The sequence below is a fragment of the Taeniopygia guttata genome, chromosome 1, assembly GCF_048771995.1.
Source record: "Taeniopygia guttata chromosome 1, bTaeGut7.mat, whole genome shotgun sequence".
Classification (NCBI taxonomy): Eukaryota; Metazoa; Chordata; class Aves; order Passeriformes; family Estrildidae; genus Taeniopygia; species Taeniopygia guttata.
This window is the reverse complement of record NC_133024.1, coordinates 30,334,758-30,359,828: the sequence shown is the minus strand read 5'-3', so window position 1 is coordinate 30,359,828 and position 25,071 is coordinate 30,334,758. Positions and strand designations below refer to the sequence as shown.

Sequence of the window (25,071 nt, the reverse complement as noted above, 5' to 3'; positions counted from 1 at the left end):
CTGGAAAGTATTTTAAGGGATTGCTATGTCCAGCCTGGGCTGGGAACTTGTGACTTACACCAGCAGGATGTATACTCACAACCATCAGAATAAACCATTTTTTTCTGTTTCCTGATGACAATAAGGATTCATTTCCTTTAATTCTGAATCTATGTCTGCAGTAGTCATGCACCAGTCCCTTCGTCTTCACAAGAGAAAGGCAGAGCTTGTGGAGGTGACTCATCTGCTGGACCATTAGATGAATCATGAGCAAGACACGCTTTAATTTCCCTCCCTGAGCTGTGGAGGATATCAAGATCAGTGGCTCATTTGATAGGTCTCAACCTTGCAGCTGTCTGCATTTGATTGAATACAGCTCATCTTTTTCACCCATGACATTCTGGAGTTACAAATTTTTATGAGAAAAAGGAAACCAGGAGTTTGCTCAGCTCTTCAATGCTATCACTACTTCCACCTGGGCTTGGCAGGGGGCAGGTGATACATGTTGGAGCATAATTGTGCTTCTGTGTTCCCCATATTTCACCACTCAATGCACTAAACTTTCTGGAAATGTAGCCCATTCACTGGATTCAAAGTTTTATCTGAGATGCACCCCTGTTGTGAAACCTAGGAGGGGATGCTCAGAAGCAAATTATGCTTACAGTGTTTTGAAAAATCAAACAGATAGATGAGCAGGATTTTTTCTCCTTCAGATTGCTGCCTTATGTTGGCTTTCTTTCTCCACAGAAATGACTTTAATATCCCCCCTGTGTCTCCTTGCTTCATCATTTGGTTCAGAGGGGTTGTTAAATGGTACAGGTACCTTTCTCCTCCAGAAGTATGTTGCACCTAAAACACTTCATGCAGGAGCTCATGATGTATGGGTGCAGCTCAGCAAAAACTCTGAAGGAATTAAGTAAGGGTTTTGATATTTTTTCCCTCTAAAAACAAAACAAACAAACAAAAAAACCCAAACAAAAACCCCAAACAAACAAACAAAAAAAAACCCACCAAAAAGTCCAAACTACATGACTGGGGGGTGGAGTTAGATTATTCAAGAAAAGCCAACACACTGAGCAGTAAGCTAAGAAATTTTGGAAATAACCCAGAATCCCACTGTGGGCTATAAAAAACCCCCAGGATTTCAGTAAGTGATGACGTAGTGGTGGATCAGAGGGCTGTGGGAAGGATCAAAGGGTCTAGGAACATGACAGAAATAGAGCATTTCTAACTCATTTCTTCTCTCTCTATGATTCCAACCTTTTTTTTTTTCTTTTTGGCACTTGCCTAAAAACAGTCTAGAAGGGGCAAAATACAGTATAGATCATACTCTCCACTAGCTGTTATGAAATACTTCTCTGCAAGAGCTGAAAATTACCTGTATCATGATCAGCTCCAAGGCTTTAATCTGTTCACTATAGCTTCACTGCAGTAAAACACCACCTATCCAAAGAAAACATGGTAAAGAGGTGGAAAGAAAGGACAACTAAGAGGGAAAATTCATTATTTAAAGGGTGGTTGATAAATAAGAGTAATTTTTGTAAGGTCTGATTCAATAGTAAGGAGTGAAAATGCTGGGGAGAGAGACCAGCTCTATATTCCACCAACCAAAAGAAAATAAGAGGAAGGAGGAAGAATGGATTTTATTACACACTTTAAATTAGGCAGGAGAGTTAGAGAGAAACATGATCTTTAGCCCCATTAGCACAGAAGACAGTGCAAACTGTTCTTCAGCTTGTTCCACACCACCTGATTCATTGATCCTTCTGCTGTTGCAGTGGTAGAGCAGAGATATAGGAAATATTTGCAAGAGAAACCACATCAATCTCATTTGGTCTGCATTTCAAGATAAATCAGATTTGTCACATACAGCCCAGTTTCCTGAACCTGTTGATAAACAGGTTCAGGCTCCCTTCAACCCTTGGAGCAGGGCAAGTGCCAAGGCAGAAAGTCTCTGCCATTATTTCTGCCTTCTTGAGATGTTCACCTATCGACTTTGCTTGCAAGCCATAGCTCAAAGTCTCACTGAAGAACGGTGCACGTCTGAGGACAACAGGTTTTGGCAAACAAAGCCAGAGTAGCCTGGAGGTTGTTTTGGTCCCCCATAATACACACACAAATTCCATAAATTCCATTTGCACCATTTCCACCGACCCTCCCCTCCACCAAATTATGACACTCTCTGCAGCTCTTGTCATATCAGTTTACTTGTCTGGAAGTTTTTACACATGGTTTCCCTCTCTTTTTTCTCTTACTGCCTCACTGCCATGAGCCCCAGCAGCCCCCCTCATCAGACATTTTTTTCCACCCAAGTTATTTGTGTTATTTTCTCTCAGAAGACTCTACAAAAGACCCTTATCATCAAAGTCACCTTGTTTATATCCTGTGGTGATACCTGTTTGTGCTGGGAGTCTCCACCCTATCTGCCACTCCAAGTGATGTATATCATCACCTAAGGGTTCCATGAATGCCTTTTTGCACCATTATGTGCATTTTGTTTTCTTGCTCAATTTTCTGGCACTGCTTAGTCTGCCTCGGCACCCAATGTTTGAGGACCCTGGCACCCAAGAGTAATTAGATGAGCCAGGACTTTGTCCATCCTTCAAATCACTGCATTGTAACATGGTTGCAGCTAACTCCTTCACAGCTGGCCACATCTGGTTTGGTAAGTGTGGAGTGTCCCATGGGAACTGGACATGCATTTTTACCCTGCCATCTGGACCTTAGGAAGGTTATGGCTGGTACCAAAGGGGACTGACACAAATCTAGTCTGGGAAAATGCCAAGAGCAGCATCTTCTTTGAGATCAGCTAAAATCACAGCTCCTGAGGTCTGCAGGCACCATGTGATGAGGGCTGAGATGGGACAGGAATCACAGCTGACCTGGTGACCAGGACAACTTCACTGTTTGGCTCACCACCCGTATTGGCACCGGTGTGTGAAGCATCATCCCAACAAAAAACTTCCCTCAACAACAGCAGCAGAAACAGAGTTGTTAGAGCGAAGCTCTTGGAACCCTTGTTCCTCATGTATTTTTTAAAAAATAAGAGGCTATAATCAGACCCAGAGGAAATGGAGCATAAATACCAAACTTTGTTCAGGCTGGGAAAATAGAATTTATAATTACAGATGGGCATCTTGTTGACAAGATATGATTTATTTTAACTGTGAGGTGAGCACATGGTCAGCTTGTAGTCTTTTCCAAGTTATTTAAACCAGCCAGTTCTCTTCCTGGCTGTTTTGTTGGGATTTTTTTGGGTTTTATTTCATGTAATTTCTAAAAAAGAAACTGGGCTAATGTCAGCTCAAGATAAAGATGCTTATACTGGCAGAGATGTCTTGGAGGATCTCAGTAGCTGGGAATTTTTCTTTCTGTTCATACACTCCTGCTTGTCTCCATGCCAGCCCCACCAATCCAGCCTGTCACCGTCTCCTGTGGAAGTGTGGGAATTCTGTGACAGTTATGAAGGAAGGAGAGGGCCCAGGGTTGGCTTTGTGTGACCAGAACTGACCTGTGGCTTTGTGTGACCAGAACTGACCTGTGGCTTTTTTTTTTTTTCAAGTGGGATTTTCTGGTTGCCTGCTGCCTCAGTATGGAGGCATGTAGGATTTGTGCTTTGCAGATACCAGCAGGGATTATCACAGGACTGGTGCTTGTATGCAGTTTTGGTGGCAAGATCCTACAAGTTTTCAGGGTGTGGTGTCCCTCCTTGTATCCTCAGGTTTTTTTTCATGGGGTAGGCTTGGGTACATCGATGCTGTCAGATAAGCCAACTTCCCAGAGTCAATACCACTGAGGGTTAGCTTGCCCAAGGTCACCCTTTCCCACAAAACCATCTTGTTCCCTCCAAGCTGGGTGTAGTCTGTGATTTCCTTCAGGGTCTGCATCAGGTTTGGCTGCTTCTGCTCCACACAGTCCTCCCACACCAGATTTGGATACTGTCCTCACAATATCCAAGGTATCCTCAAAGAAAGCTAGCAGTGAAAGAAATTCAGGGCTGCAGGGGAACCATCTGGAGTCAGGTACCTGTGTGCTACATGCTGGAAAATAGCCAGCTTGATCTAGAGAAGGGTCAGGTCTGTATGGATCCAGCCAGGGGTCCCTCCCTGGGAGAGATACTTTTACTGGAGGAGAAAAAACTGGAGAAGCATCAGCACTCAGGTGTCACTGAGTATCAACCGTTGGTTGACCCAAGTGTCTGCAGCCCACACACCAGAGATAGACATCTACCAACAGCAGCATCTGTGTGAATAATTTCTTCTGCTTCCATGTAAGTCTGAAATCCGTTGTCAGGAAAATTTCTGTCCTTTCTGTGACAGGCCATCTCCCTTCAGCTAGCCATGCACCACTTGGGTAATACAACTGGCCCCACATCTCTGAGCAGCACAAATGCAGCATCCTCCAGGCTTGGCTTCTGTGACATCAAGTTTGCCATCAGGTTGCCCTGGTGTGATTACAGGAGGGGTGACAATATCTACTTGGTGACACCCCTCTGTCAGTCCCAGCAAAATAAGACACCATGGACTGTGAGGGCAGGTGCAGCTTGGGTGAGAGATGGACATCAACACATCACTGTTGAGCTGATGCCAAACCAAATAACAGCACCATAGTCACGAGGCATGGTGCCACAAGATACAGCTATAGTGGACTCCTACTTGAGGCCCAGCACAGGGTCACTGGGGCTTTCAGACCACATGCTCACTCATTGATACTGTGCTGTATTTTTCCTACCACCTATGTTCCATATAAGTGCTATTCTGAGGTCCTCAGTCCTTATTGAAGCTGCTATATACAAGCAAACTCCTCCAGATCTGCTTCTGTTGCCAACACAAGTACATGAGAAATGCTTCTCATACTAATTGTTTAACCATTTGGCCTTTAAAAAATATGGATAATAAAGAGAAGCCCAGAGGACACACACATTTCAAAACAGTAATTGAGGTATGTATTCACATGCTTGTGGGAGCCTAGGAATATGTAAGAGATAATTACTGCAAAGGAATGAATTCACAGACTGGTCTATGGAGAGTATTTTTTTTCCCTGTGACTTCAAACTTCTCTCGGAGCTCACAGAGTTTTAGTCAACTGGCATGCAATGTACAACATCACCTAAGGGTTCCATGAATGTGATTTTACACCAATATGTACGACTTCCCTAAGTCAACTCTCCCTCGACTTGTCCTGGAAAAGCTGCGGGGAGAGTCTGTGAGACAGAAGGCTGCAAGCAGAGGTGAATCCTTCTCCTCCTCCTCCAGCCACAGAGCAGGTATGTGGAGATGCATGCAAACCTGGGAGCATGCTGGAAAGTTGATCTTTTGACTGCAGGAGAGATGGGGGCTCTGGTGACTTGGAGCTGCAGCCTTTTGAAAGTAACACGGACGAGGAAGGTACTGTGTAAATAAAAAGATGCATTTGCAGCTATACATGTTCATTGTCATACATGGTATAATTAAGAACATGTATCACTATTGTTTACTTCTTTGCCATAATGGATGCATTACTTTAAAATTGATTATCCTTGTTACATTCTTATTGCAGTAACATGTGCAAAATGTACTCATTGACACATTTAACAAATCACATCTTTCACATCTCTAGACATTTTCATCTTGAATCTTGCAGTATGGTGCAGATCTGAAGTGACCTTCTTAGGAGCTGGTGTGCTGAAGAGAATGAACAGTAACCTGTGGCAGAGGAGCCAGTGTATATTTAGCAGAATCCACAAAGCTCTTTGGCACATGCTTTTAAAGGACATGGATTTTATCTGATTTTAATAAACAGATCCAGGAAAGTTGGACAAGTTGGACAGAATTGATGCTGTCCAGTAGAAGGGAGTCAGTACACTCTTTTTTTTTTTTATTATTTGGTTCACCAAATTTCTTGTCCATAATGGCAGATGTCAGTGCAAAGAGGGGAAAACACATATTGCTGAAGGTAAAACTCTCCTCCAGGCAGGAGGTCACTCAGTTCAGATATTCTTCATGCATCCAGGGAAGAAGATTTGTAGTGATCCCTGGGAGGTTTGCTTTGGTCACTGGTGCTTGCGGGAGCTCTCTGGTGGGGTGGCCCAGGCAGGGCTGTGCCTTGGCTGGTGAACCCAATACTCAGTTTAGTCCTGACACCCACTGTGGAGCTGGCCAAACTCTCTCAGAGGTTTGCACTGCTGTAAACTATCATGCAGAGGCCAATGCACCCCTGCCCTGGTACCAGGGCACATCAGGCAATGCGCAGGTACCCCACCAGTTTACACAAGTGCATTACTTCTGAAATAAAAGAGAGTTTCACACCCAAGGAAAAGAAAAAAAAAATCAATCGCACAGCCCTTTCTGGAAGGCATTTACATTATTTCCCATTCAAGCATTAAATTGAATTTATCCTTTCCCCCAAGGGTGCATTTGGTCATCCCGCTGTGCCACAGAGACACAACTGAGCTGTTGGGAAACCAAACATATGTGTTGTCCCTACTGTGACGGTTTCCTCCCATACAGCCTTTTCCTGTGCATCCCATTCTGCATGGACATGGAGTTTTGGGTTTGCGACTAGCTCCGTGCCCCTGATTCACTCCATCCCCTGGGAATCTGCAAGCCAACAGCTGTGGGACAGGCACGGATGACTTCAGAGACAAGCACGTGTCTGCAAAGCCTGCAGAGGGGATCTTTTTGTGGAATTTACTGACTGTTTCATGTGTCAATACGAGAGGAGCGTAATTACCAGCTGAGAAACTGCAGAAAATAAGCCAAGACTGAATGGACGAAATGGAAAATAAAGAGAAGCGCAGAGGACACACACATTTTAAAACAATTACGGAGGTATGTATTCACATGCTTGTGGGAGCCTGGGAATACATAAGAGATCGTGACTGCAAAGGAATGAATTCACAGACTGGTCTATGGGGAGTATTTTTTTTCCCTGTGACTTCAAACTTCTCTCGGAGCTCACAGAGTTTTAGTCAGCTGGCATGCGATAGAGGTACGGCTTCCCTAAGTAAACTCTTCCTCGACTTGTCCTGGAAAAGCTGCGGGGAGAGTCTGTGAGACAGAAGGCTGCAAGCAGAGGTGAATCCTGCTCCTCCTCCTCCTCCTCCAGCCACAGAGCAGGTATGTGGAGATGCATGCAAACCTGGGAGCGTGCTGGAAAGTTGATCTTTTGACTGCAGGAGAGATGGGGGCTCTGGTGACTTGGAGCTACAGCCTTTTGAAAGTAACACGGACGAGGAAGGTACTGTATAAATAAAATGTACTGTGTTTATGGATAGGCTGAGGAACTGGCTAAACACACTGTGTAGATGGCTCTATCCACGCAGCTGTATATTTAACCCATCAGGGACTTGCACTGCAGAGAGTCCCTTATGTTAAGGAGACACCGACAAGTTTACAACAATTCAATTTTCATACACCAGGTTATTATTCTCGGTGCTTACAGGATTGAAAGATGGGGATATATATGTCTGGGTAATTTTTCTTTCTTTACAGGACTTTAGTCTGTTTGTGGAATTGCTGCATTATAGTGCTCTGAACCTGGAGTGCTGCAGAGATCAGCCTTGTACACTGATTAAATTGCCACTCACCCAGCTCCCCGACCCTGAATCTTAGCACAGCCTCGGGCAAATCTCACAGCCCCCGGGTAAAATGGGCAAAAGGCTGCCTGGCTCCTCTGCTCTTCTTACTATCAGCACTGTCATTGAGCTCTCCCTGTTGGAGCACGAGGTGTGAGATGGCAGCATTACTGTGCTACTCTTAAGATCCTGACAGCCTGAATGTCACCTTGGGTGAACAATGACTTAGGACTGAGAGGGTTTTGCTGCATCTGGATTGTTACCACAGGAAATAACACTTAGACAGTATTTGGAACTGATAAAGTTTTAGGAAATCCTTTTTTATCTAAAAGTCACATATACATTTATAAAGTCAAACCCTGGTGTATTTTGATAAAAGTATTTTTGATAAAAGTGCAGATATGTTTCCTTAAATAGAATCAAAAGTTAGGTTTTCCATAACAGCAGAAATTTGTTTGTGTTTTTTTTTTTTTAACTAAGATGCAATAATGTCAACTTTAAAATCAATTTATTACTCTAAAATGCTGAAATCCTTTAATTTTCTGTTATAGAAATTCACAACAAGTAATCTCTTTTTAAAGCAGATATTTCCATTTCAGTGATTGTATCAGTGTTTTACCTTTTACTAATACAATGATGGATGGATTCAAGGGGGGTGGTATCAGTCTCATGCAACCAGATCTATCAGAAGTAACTATCCTCACCTCATTTTTCCTCCTGTTGGATCACATAAGTTGAATAGATCTTTTCCCAGATACTGATTCCACTGTGAACAAAAACAAATTGCTGAATTAAAAGCTTGATTTTCTCTCTTTTTGCTGCACTAAAATAATATGAGAAATCATTATGGTTTAGCTCCTGAATTTTAGTTTTCCTGCGAACTTGTTTTCCAGGGAGATAGTTTGTTTTCATAATCATATAGTTTAATCGGCAAATCACTTTCTGTGGATAAAAGTTTTCATTTTCCCATCTCCTACTGTCCCTTCACCCAGTCCCTTACTCAGCAAGTCTCCAGCCTGGTGAATTTCATGCAATTGTCATTTTATTTTCTTTTACTTTCCTGTAGAGAGGAGTAGGAAAAAAAAAAAGTCAATAAAATATGGAATCTGGCTAAACCCCATGTATCCAATTGCTTGAAAATATTAATTTCTGGTGGGGAAGTTCTGTTGGCTAAACACCTGACACAGGTGCAAGTAGAGAGAGGACAAAGTGAGAAATGAGGATGACAATAGCTTCAAAAGAGAGGAGGAAAGCCATGCTGGGGTTAGAGGTGATGTAGGAGTCCTTATTTTGGTATGCAGACTTGACTTGGCTGTGATTTTAATGAAGCAGATTTCTGAGCAGCAGAATCAGTGCATGCCCTTCCCTCCTGGTCTGGCATTTGTTTCTGTCCAGGCTCTTCTTCACAGTTCACCTGGCACAACTGTTTGGTCACTTGGTAAAACAGCTTGAGGAACTGAGCTGGGTTTTTAAAAAGCTCAACCAACAAATTCTTTGCTATTTTTATCCCAGCAAATCCAAACTTCCCGAAATGCTCTGAACATCCGTGTGTAGAAAATGTGAAGCTGCAGTCATTCTGTTGCTCTTCATTATAGGCATGATATTAGTAGTCCGTCTCTAAATTAAATAAAAATATCCTATTTTTAAAAATATATATTTTTTCTGATTGAGGCCTCAAATGTTTGAGGTTTGTCTTGCAAAAGTGTCTATGCATTGCAAGTGCTATTGAACACTGCTGACAGGGCAAACTCTAAACACAGAGCATCTGAAAGGAATTTAAACCTCTGGACACCACAGAAGTCCCCAGCTTCAACATAAGTTCCCTGCTCACCCCAAGGGGGTTGCAGATGGAGAGCCTGAGTCCAGGAAGCATGCCAAAATCAGCACTGCAGCCAGCTCCAGACTAGGGAAGCTCAAAACACGACGTGCTTGAGGAAAGGTGGTCAAAACGAGTGTGACTCTAGCCCAGTCAAGGGCAACCTGTCTGGGGTTGTGATAATCTCACAGATGGACTGTTCTCTTGAGAGCTTAACATGGATTTTTCTATCCATTGCACCTAATCACACCCTCCCCCGTTGTCTTTGTATGGCATTTTCATGGCTAGACCAGCAACCTGGTCTGCAGGAAGGTGTCCCTAACCACGGCAGAGGGGTTGGAGCCAGAGGATCTTTAAGGGCCCTTCCAACCCAAACTATTCTGTGATTTATGCCTCTCATTTCAGAGTGCATTGCAAAGCCAATTAGATGTTAAGAGCCCAGATCTTTGGCATATTATTTCAACCATGGGTAAATTGCATTGCAACAGTTCAGGCTTGTGGCTCTGGGAGAGAGCAATGGGAAAACCTATGTAAAGGTGGATTTTCCAGCAGCAGTACTTAGCTAGCAGAAGGAAGGGAGGAGACCAGCAATTAGACAGCTGCTTCAGCCCTAGAGGGCAGCACAAAGCAATAAATACAAACCTGAACTCACAAGCCATCTGAAATCATCTCCTGAGTGACAGAAGAATGTCTATCAGGGTGGTATCCTGTTGAGGCTAATACCCTCAGCTTGATTGTTGGATCTAAACAGAAACCATTTCCATTTGAGAGTTCTTTCTATGTGATGCCAGACACACTGCCCAGCTTGAGCATCTGAACTTCATTGGGTGGCCTGGATATCATCTAGGAATCACACAAACCCATTAAATGCCTTCCATCTTCCTTTTCTCACCAGGCTCAAAGGAATGCATAGCTACACAGGTAGGTCATAAGTGTAGTGGGCTCAGAGATGGCTTAATTTATTACACTGCTTATGTCCATCTCCATATTAGATGATAATCTGGTGCCAGCTTTCACATGTGTTGACCTCTGTGTTCTGTTTGAAATCTAACCATAATTACTTTTACTTTCAGAACCATGAAACTGAACATCATCTTCTTGCTGGCCGTGGTGAACACAGGAACCTTTAACTATCATCCCATAGAGGGGACACCCTGTGAAATGGTAAGGAGGGATTCCTGCTCAGGCCCTTTGGGATCTGCAGTGAGGCTGGGACACCCGTTACAGGCACTGTGCAAACAGCCATAGTCTCTGAAAAGGGAAATCCTCCAGGACCAGACTTTCTGTGGTGGCAGAGGTGGGATTTGCAGTTAGGGGATGGGTAGCAGGCACTTCTCAGGCTATGTCCTTTCTGTAGTGACAGCACATAAGAGGAGTGGAGGAGGGGTGAGGTGGGAAGAAGGGTCATTATCTTTGTTTTTCTTTTTTCTAAAGGGAGCTGGTTAAAAGAAATTTGACCTGATTTCTCTAAGACCATAAAGGGGTTCTGGAACTGAGACAGAGAAAAGACTTAGACCTAAAATCAACTCCTTTCTATCAGGCCTAAATTCTTTGTGTTTCATATAAAGAATCTTCTGTGAAATACTTCTATGCCAGCCCTTTTGTAATAGCAGGGAGACTGACCTCCTCTGCCCTGACACAGCATTGCTGCCAAGGAAGTTGCACCTGACTTCTGCTGGAGGAAAAAGAAGTGACAAAGCCTCTTGCTCAGTACAAAATTTTCTCCTTGGATTTTTGCAAGCACCTGGTACAATATTATAAATGTTATTCAGACTTGACCTTTCTTCCTTCCCTATCAAAGTATTTCTGACTGTAACAGGCTTTTAAAAATACCCCCTTTTCCCTGAATATTGAATCTGCTTAGCACAAATCTTCAAGAATTCCCAAAATAGGAAAAAAAACCCCTTTTTACTAGATGTACACAACTCCCTTATGGGACTTATTGCATTCCTGCCCACCTGCTGTGTTCCTGCACTCCCTGAATTCCAAAGAAATTAAAACCCAGTTTATATAGAATGATCTTGGGAAGGAGACTGAGTAGCTCAGTTCATTGGCTGGAGAGGGAGGTCTGATGAAGCTTGGGTTCCATGTATCACAGAAAAGTGAAGGCTGGGCAAGACACACAATAACCCAAGCAGGTTTGTCCCATTCCAGTTTTTGGATGGGTCACAGACCCAGCTGACTGCAGAGAACTAGACATGTGCTTGTTTCCAGCACTCCACTATAAACTCATTTCATCAAGCCAATGACCCAAGGCTCTAAGCAGTTAACTGAGATAAATTTAGCTCTGACAGAAAGCTGCAGTCCAAGGCTGGGATGCTCATCCCAAAGAAATGAACAGCTCAGCATTGCAGATGTCAATGCTGATCATCTTCCTTCGCTGGATGTTTGCTCCAACAAAAGATGTGTGTAAATCCAAACACGGTTTAAAGAAAGAAGGAGCAACTGGATAAAGTGCTGAATTACTATTTTTCATCACAGCCTCACTGTTTCACAAGGCAATTTCCCTGTGGTGACACCTTTAGGACAGCAAGAGCTCAGAATTTAAGACTTTCATCCCAAGTCTCCTGGAAAAGGTATGAGTCAGAAACTTGTGCCTATCTCTGACTCACCACTAGTACTCTTGTCATTGAACAAGAACCCTAGAAGGGGTTTTAGGAAGTAAATAATTCCTACCAGACCCTTGACACAGGTGTGAGCTGCACTGATTACACAAGTTATGGCATATCTACTTGTTTGAAAAAAAAGGTACAGCTTAAATGTCAGGAGATTCTTCCTAACTCATGTTGCCTTCCAAGGTCAGGCAAGGCTTCAAGTAGATCATGTTCTACCTCTCAAAGTAAGATGTTTCTACTAATTCATGTTTGCTGGCAAAGGATAAGCTTTGAAATAATTTACAGTAGGGAAGGGACTTTAGGAAATTCTGCCTTACCTTGGACTGAGGCAGTGCAAGAACATGTGCAAAACCAGTTATCACAGGTCAGCTGATGCGGGGTACTTGGGCAAACTGCTGAGGTTTGATTCTGTAGCTGAGACTCCGCTTAGGCAGCTCTTCTGGGAATGGCCATGGACACCACACAAGTGCAGGTCAGTGTCAAGTGCCTGCAGCCCAAATTCTTTGGTTCAGATGTTAATGAGTTGAGAAAGGAGAACACAAGCAGAGGCTTGGATCCAGCTGCTTTTTTTGTAAGGCTCTTACAAACATGGATGACAGCTTCCTCTCAGTACTGAGCAGTGAAGAACTGAAACAAGAAACCAAATGATGCTTAGCTTTTGAGATCTTGGATCAATTTTTTGCTAGCACACAAGTGGGACCAGATACTGAAGGGACCAAATGCTCCTCATCCTGCAGTACCTCTTGACAATCGACTTGAAACAAACTGATGGCAACACTGGCAAAAACCATGAAGTCAGAACATGAGACTGGCAAAACCATTTCCAGTCTCAGGCTGCAAACCCATTGGGCTAAGAGGTGAGAGGAGGGGTGATACACCAAAGAGATGCTCCATCCCACTGAAACGTGCTTTATGTTTTCTTCGGGTGAACTTCATGAAGTTTGTGCCTCAGGGGAGTGAAGGTGCAGAAAATAAGAAATATGGTGAGGATCAAAATAGTGAAAAGAATGATAATGTTAAAAGAAATATGGGAGGGGAAGTATTATAGGAGCAAAGGGCATGCAATAGGAAGTATAGATTTTATCTGTCCTTTTTATCACTGGGACAGTTCTATGGATACAGATTAAAGGCCAAATCCTGCAAGATACATGGTGATCTGGGACTGACCTCTCAGCCATTGAGTTCAGTGAAAAATGGCTGGCTGGCATTGACAGGAGTTGGATCAGAACTTTGCTAAGATACTTTCTCCCAGAAGGAGTGAAGGGGGCTCTACACTTGTTGAGATTTGGCTCAAAGTGTCTGAAGAAACCTGGCATGTGCCTTAGGCTGCAAAGTACCTGCTGCTTTTTCACTCTGGATTTTTTTATCCTTCTGGCTTCTGCCTCTTCCATAAACCAATTAAAAAAAGCTTCCTTGTCATGCCTTGGAGCTAAGCCCAAATCTAGGCATATTTTAGCTCAAAATGAGCAATTCTACGATGGCTTTGCAAGAAAGAAGTAATGTCAGGGAGAGGTCAGAAAGTTACCTTTTTTTCCCCCTAATATTTTTAGCTGGGGAAGATTTAAGTGAATTGAAGGGGGGTGGAAATGGTTTCAGATTTTTGTAGTCAATTTATTTGGAATCTTTGGGAAAGCTGTATTATAGGAAGGACTGTGTAGCAATCTGACTATATCTAGAGTTTGGATGAGCACTTACATTTCTCAGGCACTTTTTTGTGTGGTCTCCAAAATTTAGATTATGCAAAAGAGTTTCACAAAAGACTGACTAGTGCCACACTTCTCCAAAACAAATGTGCTACTTAATTCACCTCAAAGTTCACATGAAACAGATAGGTTTTAACTGTTTTTACTTTAAATGTTTCTTTAGTATCTGAAAAGCTTTATGTCATGGAATCTGGATCCTGCTTCACCACAAAAATTAAGATTCAACAGATTTTTTTCTTTATTTCTTTCCTTTCTGAACTTTCTACAAAAACTACATGGCCCAGACATCCAAATACATTCATGACAAGAGTTTTCCCCTGTAAATTAAATGCTGTCTAAGCCTTTCACTTTCCACTTCCTCAAACTGCTGTATGTTCTCCTTATTAATAAAATATAGCTTGATATTTATGCAAGGATCCTCATGTTCATGTTCCAAATCTTCCTTCTGAACAGACACTCCAAATTTGGCCTGGACATGGACTCAATCCTAGCTGCAATTAAACAGACTTGCTTCTGGAAGATGGATTTGAGTTTGACATTTGTCTTTTTCTTCTCTATCTGCTGCTGAGAATTGGCCTGAAAAAGTATGACCCTCACTGCACCTCACAGCTTTTTTCTCTCTCAAGTGGTGGCTTTAACAGAATTTGTCTTTCCCATGTCGTGTCATGCGTGTTTTGTTAGAGCACTTTCACAAGGCACCCTCCTCATGCAAGAAGGAGGGAACTGTTACCTTAGCAAAAGGATAAACATGGATAGTAAAAGCAGGAAGAGTTTGGAGGTTTACATCAGAATTCAGTCATTGAATGACCCCTTTTGGATAAAGGTGCATTACTAAACTAAGCCATGGATAAAGGAAAACATGATCCAATATCTGAGGGTGTGACTACAAAGGAGAGACAGGTTTTGTGATGTAGGATCCTTATATGTTTCTCCACCTCCTTGCTTTGGGACCCACATTGTCAACAGCCTGAAGTTTTTTCAAGTACAGCTTACTCTTGCAAGTTGAGTTTAAAAAATCTGATATAGAGATTGAAGTGATAAAATTAAACATCAGAAGAAAAATTAAGAAATCGTGCTTGATTGCAATGGAAAATGGGCAAAACTCCTTCATTTGGGACTATTAAAAAGAGTTAAGAAAGGTGGAAAGAAGAAAGGTACAAAAAGGAGAGCATTCAGTAGATATTTATCAAACACAGATAAAACTCTACTGTTGAAGGTCAGTGATGCCTTTAAAATTAAAAGCGTGTTGTTAGCTAAAGAGAGGTGTCAGGATTGTTGCTCTTGCTGTCTGACTGCTCAGATCAAGTGGTGGGATCAGTGTTTCAGGAGGAGGTTCTGCCTGGATCTTGAATGTTATTTTCCTTATATATATCATGCAAAAATGTTTTTAATTTGTCATGTGCCAACTCCTTTTCTCTCCTTTTCTGGCAGGCAAATTCACAGGCATTTTGCCACAACAAAGACCTCCACCAAATCCCTCACGAGCTCCATCAGAATGTAAACAAAATAGATCTGTCTGGAAACCTGATTCAAAGCATCCCTGAAATACCATTACCATTTTACACTTCCCTCCAGTATCTGGATTTAAGCTTCAACCAGATAAGCTTCATCACATCTGGAGTGTTTGCACACATGACAAGTTTGCTGGAAATAAATTTAGCCAATAATCATTTACATGAGCTTACTCAGAATGGGACAGAGGGGATTGGACTTTTGCCCAAGGTGGAAATAATGGACTTGTCCCACAACAATCTTTACAGTGGGATGGCTGAGTATTTCATTAATCAAGCTCCAACACTGCAGTATCTTTCCTTGGCAGACAACAGTATTGTAATGATATCACACAAGATGTTTCGGGGATCTCCCGGTCTTGTGGAGATAGATCTTCAGAGAAATATCATCATGGAAATAGAAGAAGGTGCTTTTGACACTCTAGCAAACCTTTCCAAGCTGAATCTCTCCACAAATTCAATTACTTGCATCTCTGATTTCAACCTCAGGCAGTTGGAGATACTTGACCTTAGCAGGAATAGCATTGAAATGTTCAGCATCACAAAGTCAAATGAGGAATATAGTTTAAGATGTCTGGATCTTAGTGAAAACAAATTGCTTCACTTCCCAGCCTTGCCTCAGGTAAATAAACTGGTAACTCTGAATTTATCAAATAATTTAATCCAGCTCACTGCTGAATCCCCTTATAATAAAATGGACTACATGGATAATGAATGGATAGATGCTTCTTTTCATCTTCTTGATCAGAAACGAAGTAAAAATACAAGTTCTCTTTATTTATCCCAGCTTGTATATTTAGACTTAAGTTATAATAAAATCAAATCCATTCCAGATGGGTTCTTCGAGTCAATGTTGTCCCTTCACACCCTTAATCTCAGCAAAAACTGTCTTGAGGCATTTGCTATAAATGATGATAGTGCATTGGTCTCCCTAACTGTCCTTGACTTGAGCTACAATGCTTTGCAGAACCTTCTCCTCAATGCTGGTGCTTTGCCAAATTTGAGGGAGTTTCATATTCAAAACAACAACCTTCAGACCCTGCAATTCGACATATTTTCCAGTCTTCCTAGTCTCAGTCTTCTTAACCTTCGGAGCAATAATATCAGCCTGTGCCACATGTACTCGGGATTAGCTAAGCAAAGACTTGCTGGAGAGGAAAGTGGCTGTGTGTCGTTTGTCAATTCTCCTGCTCTCCAGTACTTGTACCTAGCAGACAACATGCTGAACATCCTACCAGCACGCACCTTCTACAAGACTCCACTGCTTGTCTTGGATCTCTCCATGAACCCTGGACTGAAAATAGAACTTAAAGCTCTAGCAGGACTGGAAAAGTCTCTGGAATACTTGCATTTACATGGCAATAGACTGATAGATTTAAATATTGACTTGCCTTGTTTTAGTCACCTTAAACATTTAAACCTCTCTGAAAATCAGCTGAACTGGCTGCCTAAGTGGAGTAGTGGCTCCCCACTGGAAGTTCTAGACCTACGGAACAATAGGTTCAGTACCTTACAGGACAGCAATATTTTAGCATTAGAAAATTCACTTAAAAACTTGTATCTCTCTGGGAACCCACTCAACTGCTGTGGAAACATCTGGCTTTCATCAATGATCCAGAACAAAAATGTCCAGATCCCAAACGTGGAGCACTTAACGTGCCAGTACATTCGGAGCTTCGGGTATTGGGAAGAAATGCACATTGAGAACATTAGACCAGAAGACTGTGAAAAAGAGGATCTGAAGAAAATCAACATCATCATTATATTAACATCTGTACTAGTTTTATCTATGATCATCATTGGTGTGGGTTCATTTTTTTGCTTCCGAAGGCAAAACTTTATCCACCAGTTTAAAGCATAGGAGCACAAAACACCCTGAAAACTGAAGAAATGAGGTGCTATCCTGGCACTGTGTAGAAATGAAGGATAAAATTTTCATCTTTGAGTTTCAACTGTGGATTTTACAGTGGTTTTGAAGTGTCCCTGAACTGCACCACTGTAGTGGTCTGGGTTGCAGGAACCAGAAGGAGAATTTGCTCTGTTTTGCACTTTCTTCATTCACATACAGATCTATTTAAAAGATTACACAGTGTTAGAAGAAGCCATTGGAAAGTTCTGCTGTTGTTTTGAGGGATGTGTAATGTAAACCAGCTTGAAAGAAAAAGACCTGTAAGGTCTTGAGACCTGAAACTTTTCACTGAGTTCAGATGATGCCATCAGCCAATTAGGAAATCCCTTCTCAAAGTTATGTGCCTCCACAAAATGTTTCAGTTTGGTCTGAGCTTTGCTTTTACCTAGTTGGTTAGCTCCCAACCCTTCTTAAACAGAAATCATACAAAGATGTGCCAGAGTGGGTCAAAACACCATCTTCACTCAGTGAAGTTGGTTGCAAATTTCCCTCGAGTTCCAAAACAATGAGAATTTAGCTAAAAACAAACCAAACTAAACCCAAATGGAAATTATAAGTAGTATCCGTTGTGCTCCTGCCTACCATTTAGACAGCTGACAATGGAAACCAATGACCATGTGGTAGGAGCTTCTTTGGTTGTCTCAGTGTTTTTGTTAGGATGTTGCTCCAGTCACTGGGGCAAGACATGAGAGCTAGATGAGGTCAATTAGTTCTGGCACTTACTAGCCACGAGGGATTTAAAAGAAATCTCAAGCATGCTGATATGTTACCCAGATCTGCTCAGAAGGTCACAGGTCCACGGTTTAACTAAAAGAGAAGAAATTAGTCTCTCATGTGCAATACATATTTAACTGGGTATAATGTGAAGAAATTAATCTCTGGGGTGAATACTTTGCAATAGAAAAATCTTGGAGAGTGAATTTCAACCAGCTGGAATTGGAGTGAAATGCTTCCTTTCTAAGGAAAACTGTGGGAAATTCACGGCATACAGTTGCATTTCAATATAAAAGAACAATATATCTGTTTTTAAAGGTCATGGAAGGTTAGACTGCAAGAATATACCATTGTGAAATGATACACAGGGAACCTAGTCCTGTGCCATTATTCAAATCAGATGTTCACTGTGTCACCCTAAAAAGATATTATTGCCAAGAGGACGGGCTGTAAGAAAAGTTATATAGATTCTCATTCTGTGATGGGTTGAACACAGCTAACATGCTATGTTGCTAAAAGTCAACAGTGACATGTATTTTGTTCCCTACCCTGACAGAAAATTCACCCTTTTGAAGTGAAGAAAAGCTCACCAACAATGGGAGCTTGACCTGCTAATGGGGTGCAATGGCTTCAAAAGTAACTATATCAGGTCTTCTGTTAATGCCACGAACTGTACATTAAGGCATATAACAGAAATAGAGGTCAAACCAAAACCTCTCCAGGTAAATAACTCAAAGTGAAATTGCTGCTTTCATTTCTTCAAGCTAGTGAATATAAAAATTAACACACTACAAAAGGGTGTATAATTCTATTTTTAAAGCAGCTATGTAAGAAAGTGACTGATGGATTTCACTGTGGAATTTTGTATAATAAAAACATAGTTGAATTTTTAAAAAAGCACAGGGTTGTGAATATATTAAATCACAAGTTTGAAATGCTCCACAGATGAAAGGAAAAGCCTTCCTATTTTTCCTATGGTGCTCAGACTCAACCTTTGACCTTTACCTTCTGGTCTTGAAGAAGGGGCAGCTGTTCCATGTCTTAGAGTGCAAACAATGGAGACCAGGAAGATCTACGGAAGATGTAGGCAAAAATTTAGAATAGGTTTTTGAGAGAACTTGTGAATAACCCATCCCTGGAAGTTTCCAAGGCCAGGCTGGATGGTGCTTTGATCAACCTAGTCTAGTGGAAGGTGTCTCTGACCATGGCAACAGGGTTGGAACTAGATGGTCTTTCAAGTCCTTTCCAACCTAAACCATTCTGTGTTTCCATGATTCTACGAATTTTCACAAACCCTCAGCAGCAATGGGGCCTGATCTAACATCTACAAAAGCCCACGCTTGAGCCCATCATCGGGTCAAGCCTTTATTCAAGTAGGGAAATAAAGTCTAGTCTTCAGTCTCTAGTCTAGTAGCTTGCACAAGCAGCAATCCCAGGAAAGTGTTGGAAGTCTGATGTTGAAGTTGCTGAGCTTTTCCCTTTGTGTGAAGACAAGCTGAGCTGTGTGCCCAGACACTGTTGAATCTGCCACACACCGAGTTTATGGCTTTTGTGTCAAGCAGGACAATCTCCTTCTCAGAGCCAGTATTAACTTGACTAGCACAGCTGGAATTAAACCTGATGACAGAGTCAAACCCGATTAATAGTTTTCACACAGCTTTTGTTTGGGTCTCCCAAAAGGAAGTGCTTGTTATTACTAAACATCTGGGCTTAATTAGATTTCCATTGACTTCCCCAGGAGCAAAAACAGTTTTCTCAAGAATATTCTCGGGAATAAAATGCAGCATGGCTTGTTTGGATTTTTCTGTTAGCAGTATAATCAACCAAGAAGCGACATGACTCTGCTCCTGCCGATTCTATTATTCTGGATGGGGTGAGGAGCAAGATGGGGAAAATAAACATTAATAAAATAGCAGAGAGGAAAAACAGGGAGAAATGTAAGCCCTGCATGATATTATGCATCAAAATAGGGGCTATGTAGCTGACAGCCCCAGCTCTTGCCTCTCCTGACTGTTACTGTGTCTTCAAGAAGCCCAAATTTCAAATGATGATCAAAACATAGACTTTATTCACACATTACACATCTTCCCACCAGTCAGCTCCATTTTCCTAATAGGTTGGGGGTATGGTTTAATAAAGAAGAAAATTAACCCTGTCCCAGCTGACACCAGGACAGTAGGCATGATACAGACTGTTTTGACTGAAATTTTGGAAGCAAGAGTTTACATCCTCATTTACTGCTTTTTAACAAAGTCCTTGCAACAGATTTGAACCTGGTCTTGAACAATTACAGGAATGGGGCAACCTATTCCAGCATTTCACCACCCTTTGAGTAAAGAATTTCTACATAACATCTAATCTAAACCTGCCTGGTATCAGGTAGGTATAAGTACTGGGCACATTAGGAATGCTAGAAAAGCTAGAAACAGAGAGAGACCTTAAGTGTTCAGTGAGCCATGACTCATGTTAGGCATCCATCTCAGTTTTCAGAAGCACTGGGGTTTTTTTCCTGCCAAGTACCCTTTTTTATTTGCAAAGTACTCTGTACCCTAACAGAGTACCAGGGTCTCTAGCTACAGGCTTCCCTGCAGGGACTCCCCTCGGCCCTAAACAAACCACAGTAGGTAAGTATCTAACACAGCAAGTGCTTCCAAATATTTTGGGAACCCAAAGCATTTGCTTTCCTATTCTATCTAATCCCTGTATCATTCAGTACCCTCTTACTTTCTTGGGGAGAATAAAAAACTTACACAACAACTTGGATCCCCTGTATCTCCCTGAGAAAGAAAACTAGGCAAGGTATCATCTAGCCATATAATTTTCCATAAACAATTACCTATTCTGTTTGTGCACACATGTGCAAAGACACAGACACACAAGGCTAGTTTAAGAAATAGATCATTTTGGTATTAGCTTTGCTTAACCTAAATTAGAACAGCCTGTGCTAAACGATCATCTGTAATAACAAACAGCCTGTGGTGCTGCTGCTTGTGGATTCCTATTTCATGCCTGTCCATGTGAAACATTTTGATCAAGATTTTCAAAAGTGATCACTGATTCATTTCAGATGCCTACATTTGCAGCCTTTGTCTTGCCAATCCTAAAACAAGTCACATTTTCCAGAAAACTGGGTCCATTTTCTCTCAAAACCAAGGCTCTGTGGTATGTCTTATAAAAGACCCAGGGAAAAAAATGAGGTTGTCCAGATGTATACATAATTATTTCACTTAGAGCTTTCTAACAATAGTTTCTGCTCTGCCAGAGTTGTTTGGAGCAACTGAAGAGCTAAAAAACAGCAATGTCAACACCTCCTCTGCCCTGTGATCTGCCCTCAGAAGGATCATATTAACCTAAGTTAACTATACCCGCAGTCTCACTCCCACACTCAGCTACTGTGGGTAAATTTGAGTTAAAAAAATGAAAAATGGACATAAGAAAAAAACAAAAATTAAATGTAGGGTCTTCAGCTTCCTGACAATGTTGCAACTATGCAGCCAGAACAGATTTTGGTCCCATGGGTCCTGGATTGGTGAGGGTCCAAATAGATTTTGCCAAGAAAAAAAGAGGAATGAGGAATGAGAGGAGTTTAGAGCCATCAAAGTGCTCAGAGCGAGTGATGGGAAAAGGAGAAAACAGAGTGTTGGTGTAATTCCCTCTGAGAAGTGAAGACATGAAAATACTTTAGAGGAACAGGCAGTGGTAGGTACTTACCCACCTCTCCCCAGGAGTTTAGAGATTAGTGAAGCTTCACCCAATCTCTTGTAGAGGAAAGGTGAGAAGAGAGCCTAAGAGACAGATAATGGAACAGAAATGAAGGATGACAGAAGAAGTGTAAGATGGAAGGGAAATGGATAGAGAAGAGAGTTTTAGTACAATTCATGTGTTCATGAAGGGGAACGGAGAAGTGTAACTGGAAACTAAAGAGCATCAAACAGAGAGGGATAGGAAAACTTTGCAAAGAGGTGGTTAGAGATAAGCTGTGCAGAGCAGGAGGAGACACGGGTACCTTGGTTAGGCAACAAATGTGTGAAGAATGAAAACAGAGGAGCACATCATGCAGGATGGAAAGAGAAGTGTAGTTATCAGGGAAATGGGATGAAGCTGCAATGGGAGTAAAAAGAGACAGAATAATTTTCTGAGGAGGGTCTGTCAGACTCTGCAACAGTCTTTCACAAGGAAAGACATTTAGAGGCTGATGCAACATGATATTAATGAAAAATTTGGCAAAAACGAGGGACCAGTCTTGCAACACTGGGAGAGTCACTTTTCTCCCAAGCTATTGTTCATGGCAGTTCTGCTGCATTGCCGAGCCAAGACAGCTCCACAGATTTCCTCCTCCTGTCCATGGCTAACAGTCATTGCATCAAAGACACGTTTGGGAGACACATGGAACACTTTATTGCAGCCTTTCACTACTTAGGAACATAAAAAAAAAAAAGAGATCATCTTTTTAAATAGGCTTTTTAAACAGGACACGGAGGAACAGTTTTAAACTAAAAGAGGGGAGACTTGGATTAGGCATGAGGAAGAAATTCTTTACTGTGAGGGGGGGGTGAGGTACTGGCACAAGTTGCCAAGAAGCTGTAGATGGTCCTTCCATGAAAGCCAGATTGGACAAGACTTTGAACAATCTGATCCTAGTGGGTGGCATCCCTGCCTATGTCAGGGGGATTGGAACTAGATGATCTTTCAAATCTATTCCAGCCCAAAGCATCCTGCAATTCTATGATTTTCCAGTTCATAAGCAGTATACTTTGTGAATAAACATTCTGGGAAGTGACTACAGAGGAGATTCCTCTCTGCTATTCCTAACTCTCCCAGAAAATGGAGGGGAGAAGGGAGACAAGACCAGAGAAGGACAGGACTCAATTTTCAGGAAGGAAACCCAACAAAGAGAAGAAAGTCTGGGACAGACAACAGGGCAACAGGTGTGGCATGAGGAGAGCAGAAGAGGAGTAAGAATAGCTTGGGTTCCAGGATTTTGGAATATAAATCACAGAATCACAGAATGCTGCAGGCTGAAAGTGACCTCTGTATATCATCTTGTCCAACAGCCCTGCTAGAGGAGGTTCACCTAGAATATTTCCAGAGAAGGAGACTGGATGGGCAGTTACAAGGAAGACAGCATCATCTCCTCCCAGGAGGCTTCAATTGAAGGACAAGATACATCTGCAAGTTGCAAGTTGCAACTGCAGAAGATCCCATTAAACATAAGAAAAAAATCCTTAATAATGAGAGAGGCCGAACTCTGGAAAATTCTTTTAGGCTTTCAAAACTCCTCAGGGCAAAACCCTGAACGACAAATTCTGACAGTGAAGTTGGCCCTGCTTTTATCAAGCAGCTGGACTGGGTTTTCCAGAGAGTCATTACAATTTGAATTATTCTCCAAACCTTTACAAAACAGCTTCATGGGTCATGAACTTAGATGTGGAACAGATAGCAGGGAAGCTTTGGAGCAACAGAGCCTGCAAGCAGTGTCTGTTCCCAGTACTGATGTAGTGAAAGGGATTTGACAGTAGAAGTGTCCAGAGAGATGGCAAAAGTGGTTGATGATGTCAAATGTGTGCAGAGCTGGTCAGATTATTGAAGCCTGAGATCACACCATCTTTTCTTTCTTTTTCTATTTTTTTTTTTTTTTAATTTCAAAACTAGCCTTTTCAAAAATTTCAGTGGAAATTCTGAAAAATGTGAGGCTGGGAAATGTGTCCTTTGTAAGGCCAGAGCTTCATTTTGAACTCAGATATTCCTACTGCAGCATGCACATTCTTATGTAGTAAAATAAAGTAACCATCACAACACTGTTTGTTTTTACTATCTTTGTTCAATAGTAGATAAGGGACTGTTTCTACCAGCTAATCCTAAATAACATCCCTCCCAGCTATCACTAAAACAAAATAAAGCAAAAGAAAACAAAGCAAAGAAAAAAATATATAAGGTCACCGAAACTACATACATTTTTTTCATATCTTTACACTACAATTAGTGCTGGGACACAAGAAGAGCCTAAAATAAAATAATGGTAGTAAACTTATGAAATTCTAGATGAAAACTATCAGGTAAGATTTTAGTTTAAAAATGTTTTTTTTTGAAAACTTCCTTCCATCATGAGTACTTATACTGTAATTAGTGCTTTTAATAATATTTACAAGTTTTATGACTCCACTGCCTTTCACTTTAAAATGTTACCAAAAATTTTGGCAAAAGTAGTAGATAGAGGAATTTCAAACCTCCAGCTCCATTAATTGTTGTTTACTCTTGGAAAAAGCTCCTTGTAACAGACTTTAGCATATGTTTCTTGCCTTACATATGTGATTCAGGACCATATGTTTCCTCTAATCTGCCCCTTGTGTTTCACCATAGACATCAGGCAAGTTATTGCATTGCTGAATGGACCAAACATGCCTTAATGAGCTGTTTGGAGGGAATGATGCCCAGTTAGGTGAGGTTCCAGGTACTTTAATTGCCTCTCTAGATATTTTAAGTCCAAAGTATAAATCTTTATTGTCCTTCTACAGTTGCTGATTCTCCCATCTGGTGCCTAAAGTCTGCAGGGGCATGTGTTTAATGTTGAAATTACCTATGAACGTCACAGTCTGTTCATTGGCACATTCAGAAATGCTACAAAGAGCACAAAAACATTTATATCTGTGCAAGTCCCAGCAGGGCTGTCATCTTGAGAATCCCTCTACCACATCTCCTAAGTGGATAAAAGTTTCCAAAGCATTGCTGCAGGAAAAAGCTCTGTACAAAGTGCAGCTGGAAATAGACCTGCCATGATAACTCCATGCCTAGGTGACTAAACCAGTTCTCTTCCCTACCCTGACAGGTATTTTCTACTACCCAAGTGGTGCCTTTCTTGGCAGTCCTTTGGAAAGGCTGTCTGGATCCTATTAATTTATCCTCATTTTTGGCTCCATTTATAGAATGTTATGCCCCTTACAGGGCATTTAAAAATCTCTGGAGAACTGAACTCAACAAATTGACCTCTGGGATTGCAGAAGCAGAGGGAAAGAGCCTGGACAAGACTGCTGGGGAGTACCATCCTCCCATATTTCCCGATGTATTCCTCAAAGCAGTTTCCTTCCTGCAGGGAGCACTGAGCAATGGTGTGCCATACTCTACATGGTGTTCTGAACAAGAGGCTGTATGAGAGAAGGGAAAGAAAAGTCACCACGACTTTCAGTCACCCTGTTGCATGTGGAAGGTCTATGGATGTGAACCACCAGTGGTCAGTTCTGTCCCCCTCTGTTGCCCAGATTTTGAGGCACT

General features: G+C 41.7%; 1 protein-coding gene across 2 annotated transcripts; it reads left to right on the top strand.

Moving 5' to 3' along the window:
- Positions 1 to 6,112: 6,112 nt before the first annotated feature.
- On the top strand, positions 6,113 to 23,603 carry LOC100226970 (transforming growth factor beta activator LRRC32). Of its 2 annotated transcripts, none has more exons than XM_072926500.1 (3): positions 6,113 to 6,788; positions 10,424 to 10,514; positions 15,100 to 23,603. In XM_072926500.1, exons 2-3 carry the CDS (start codon positions 10,428 to 10,430, stop codon positions 17,038 to 17,040), a joined length of 2,028 nt encoding a protein of 675 aa, XP_072782601.1. In that variant the 5' UTR covers positions 6,113 to 6,788; positions 10,424 to 10,427; the 3' UTR covers positions 17,041 to 23,603. The 2 variants fall into 2 exon arrangements, with proteins under 2 accessions (XP_072782601.1, XP_041570978.2); XM_041715044.2 differs by having other exon boundaries at positions 6,114 to 7,076.
- The last annotated feature ends 1,468 nt before the right edge of the window (positions 23,604 to 25,071 follow it).

Bases quoted from the DNA above. Each gene is read 5' to 3' on its own strand.
- LOC100226970 (XM_072926500.1), top strand. From the start codon at position 10,428: ATGAAACTGAACATCATCTTCTTGCTGGCCGTGGTGAACACAGGAACC. The intron at 10,515-15,099 runs GTAAGGAGGGAT...CTTTTCTGGCAG, and splicing joins AGGGGACACCCTGTGAAATG to GCAAATTCACAGGCATTTTG.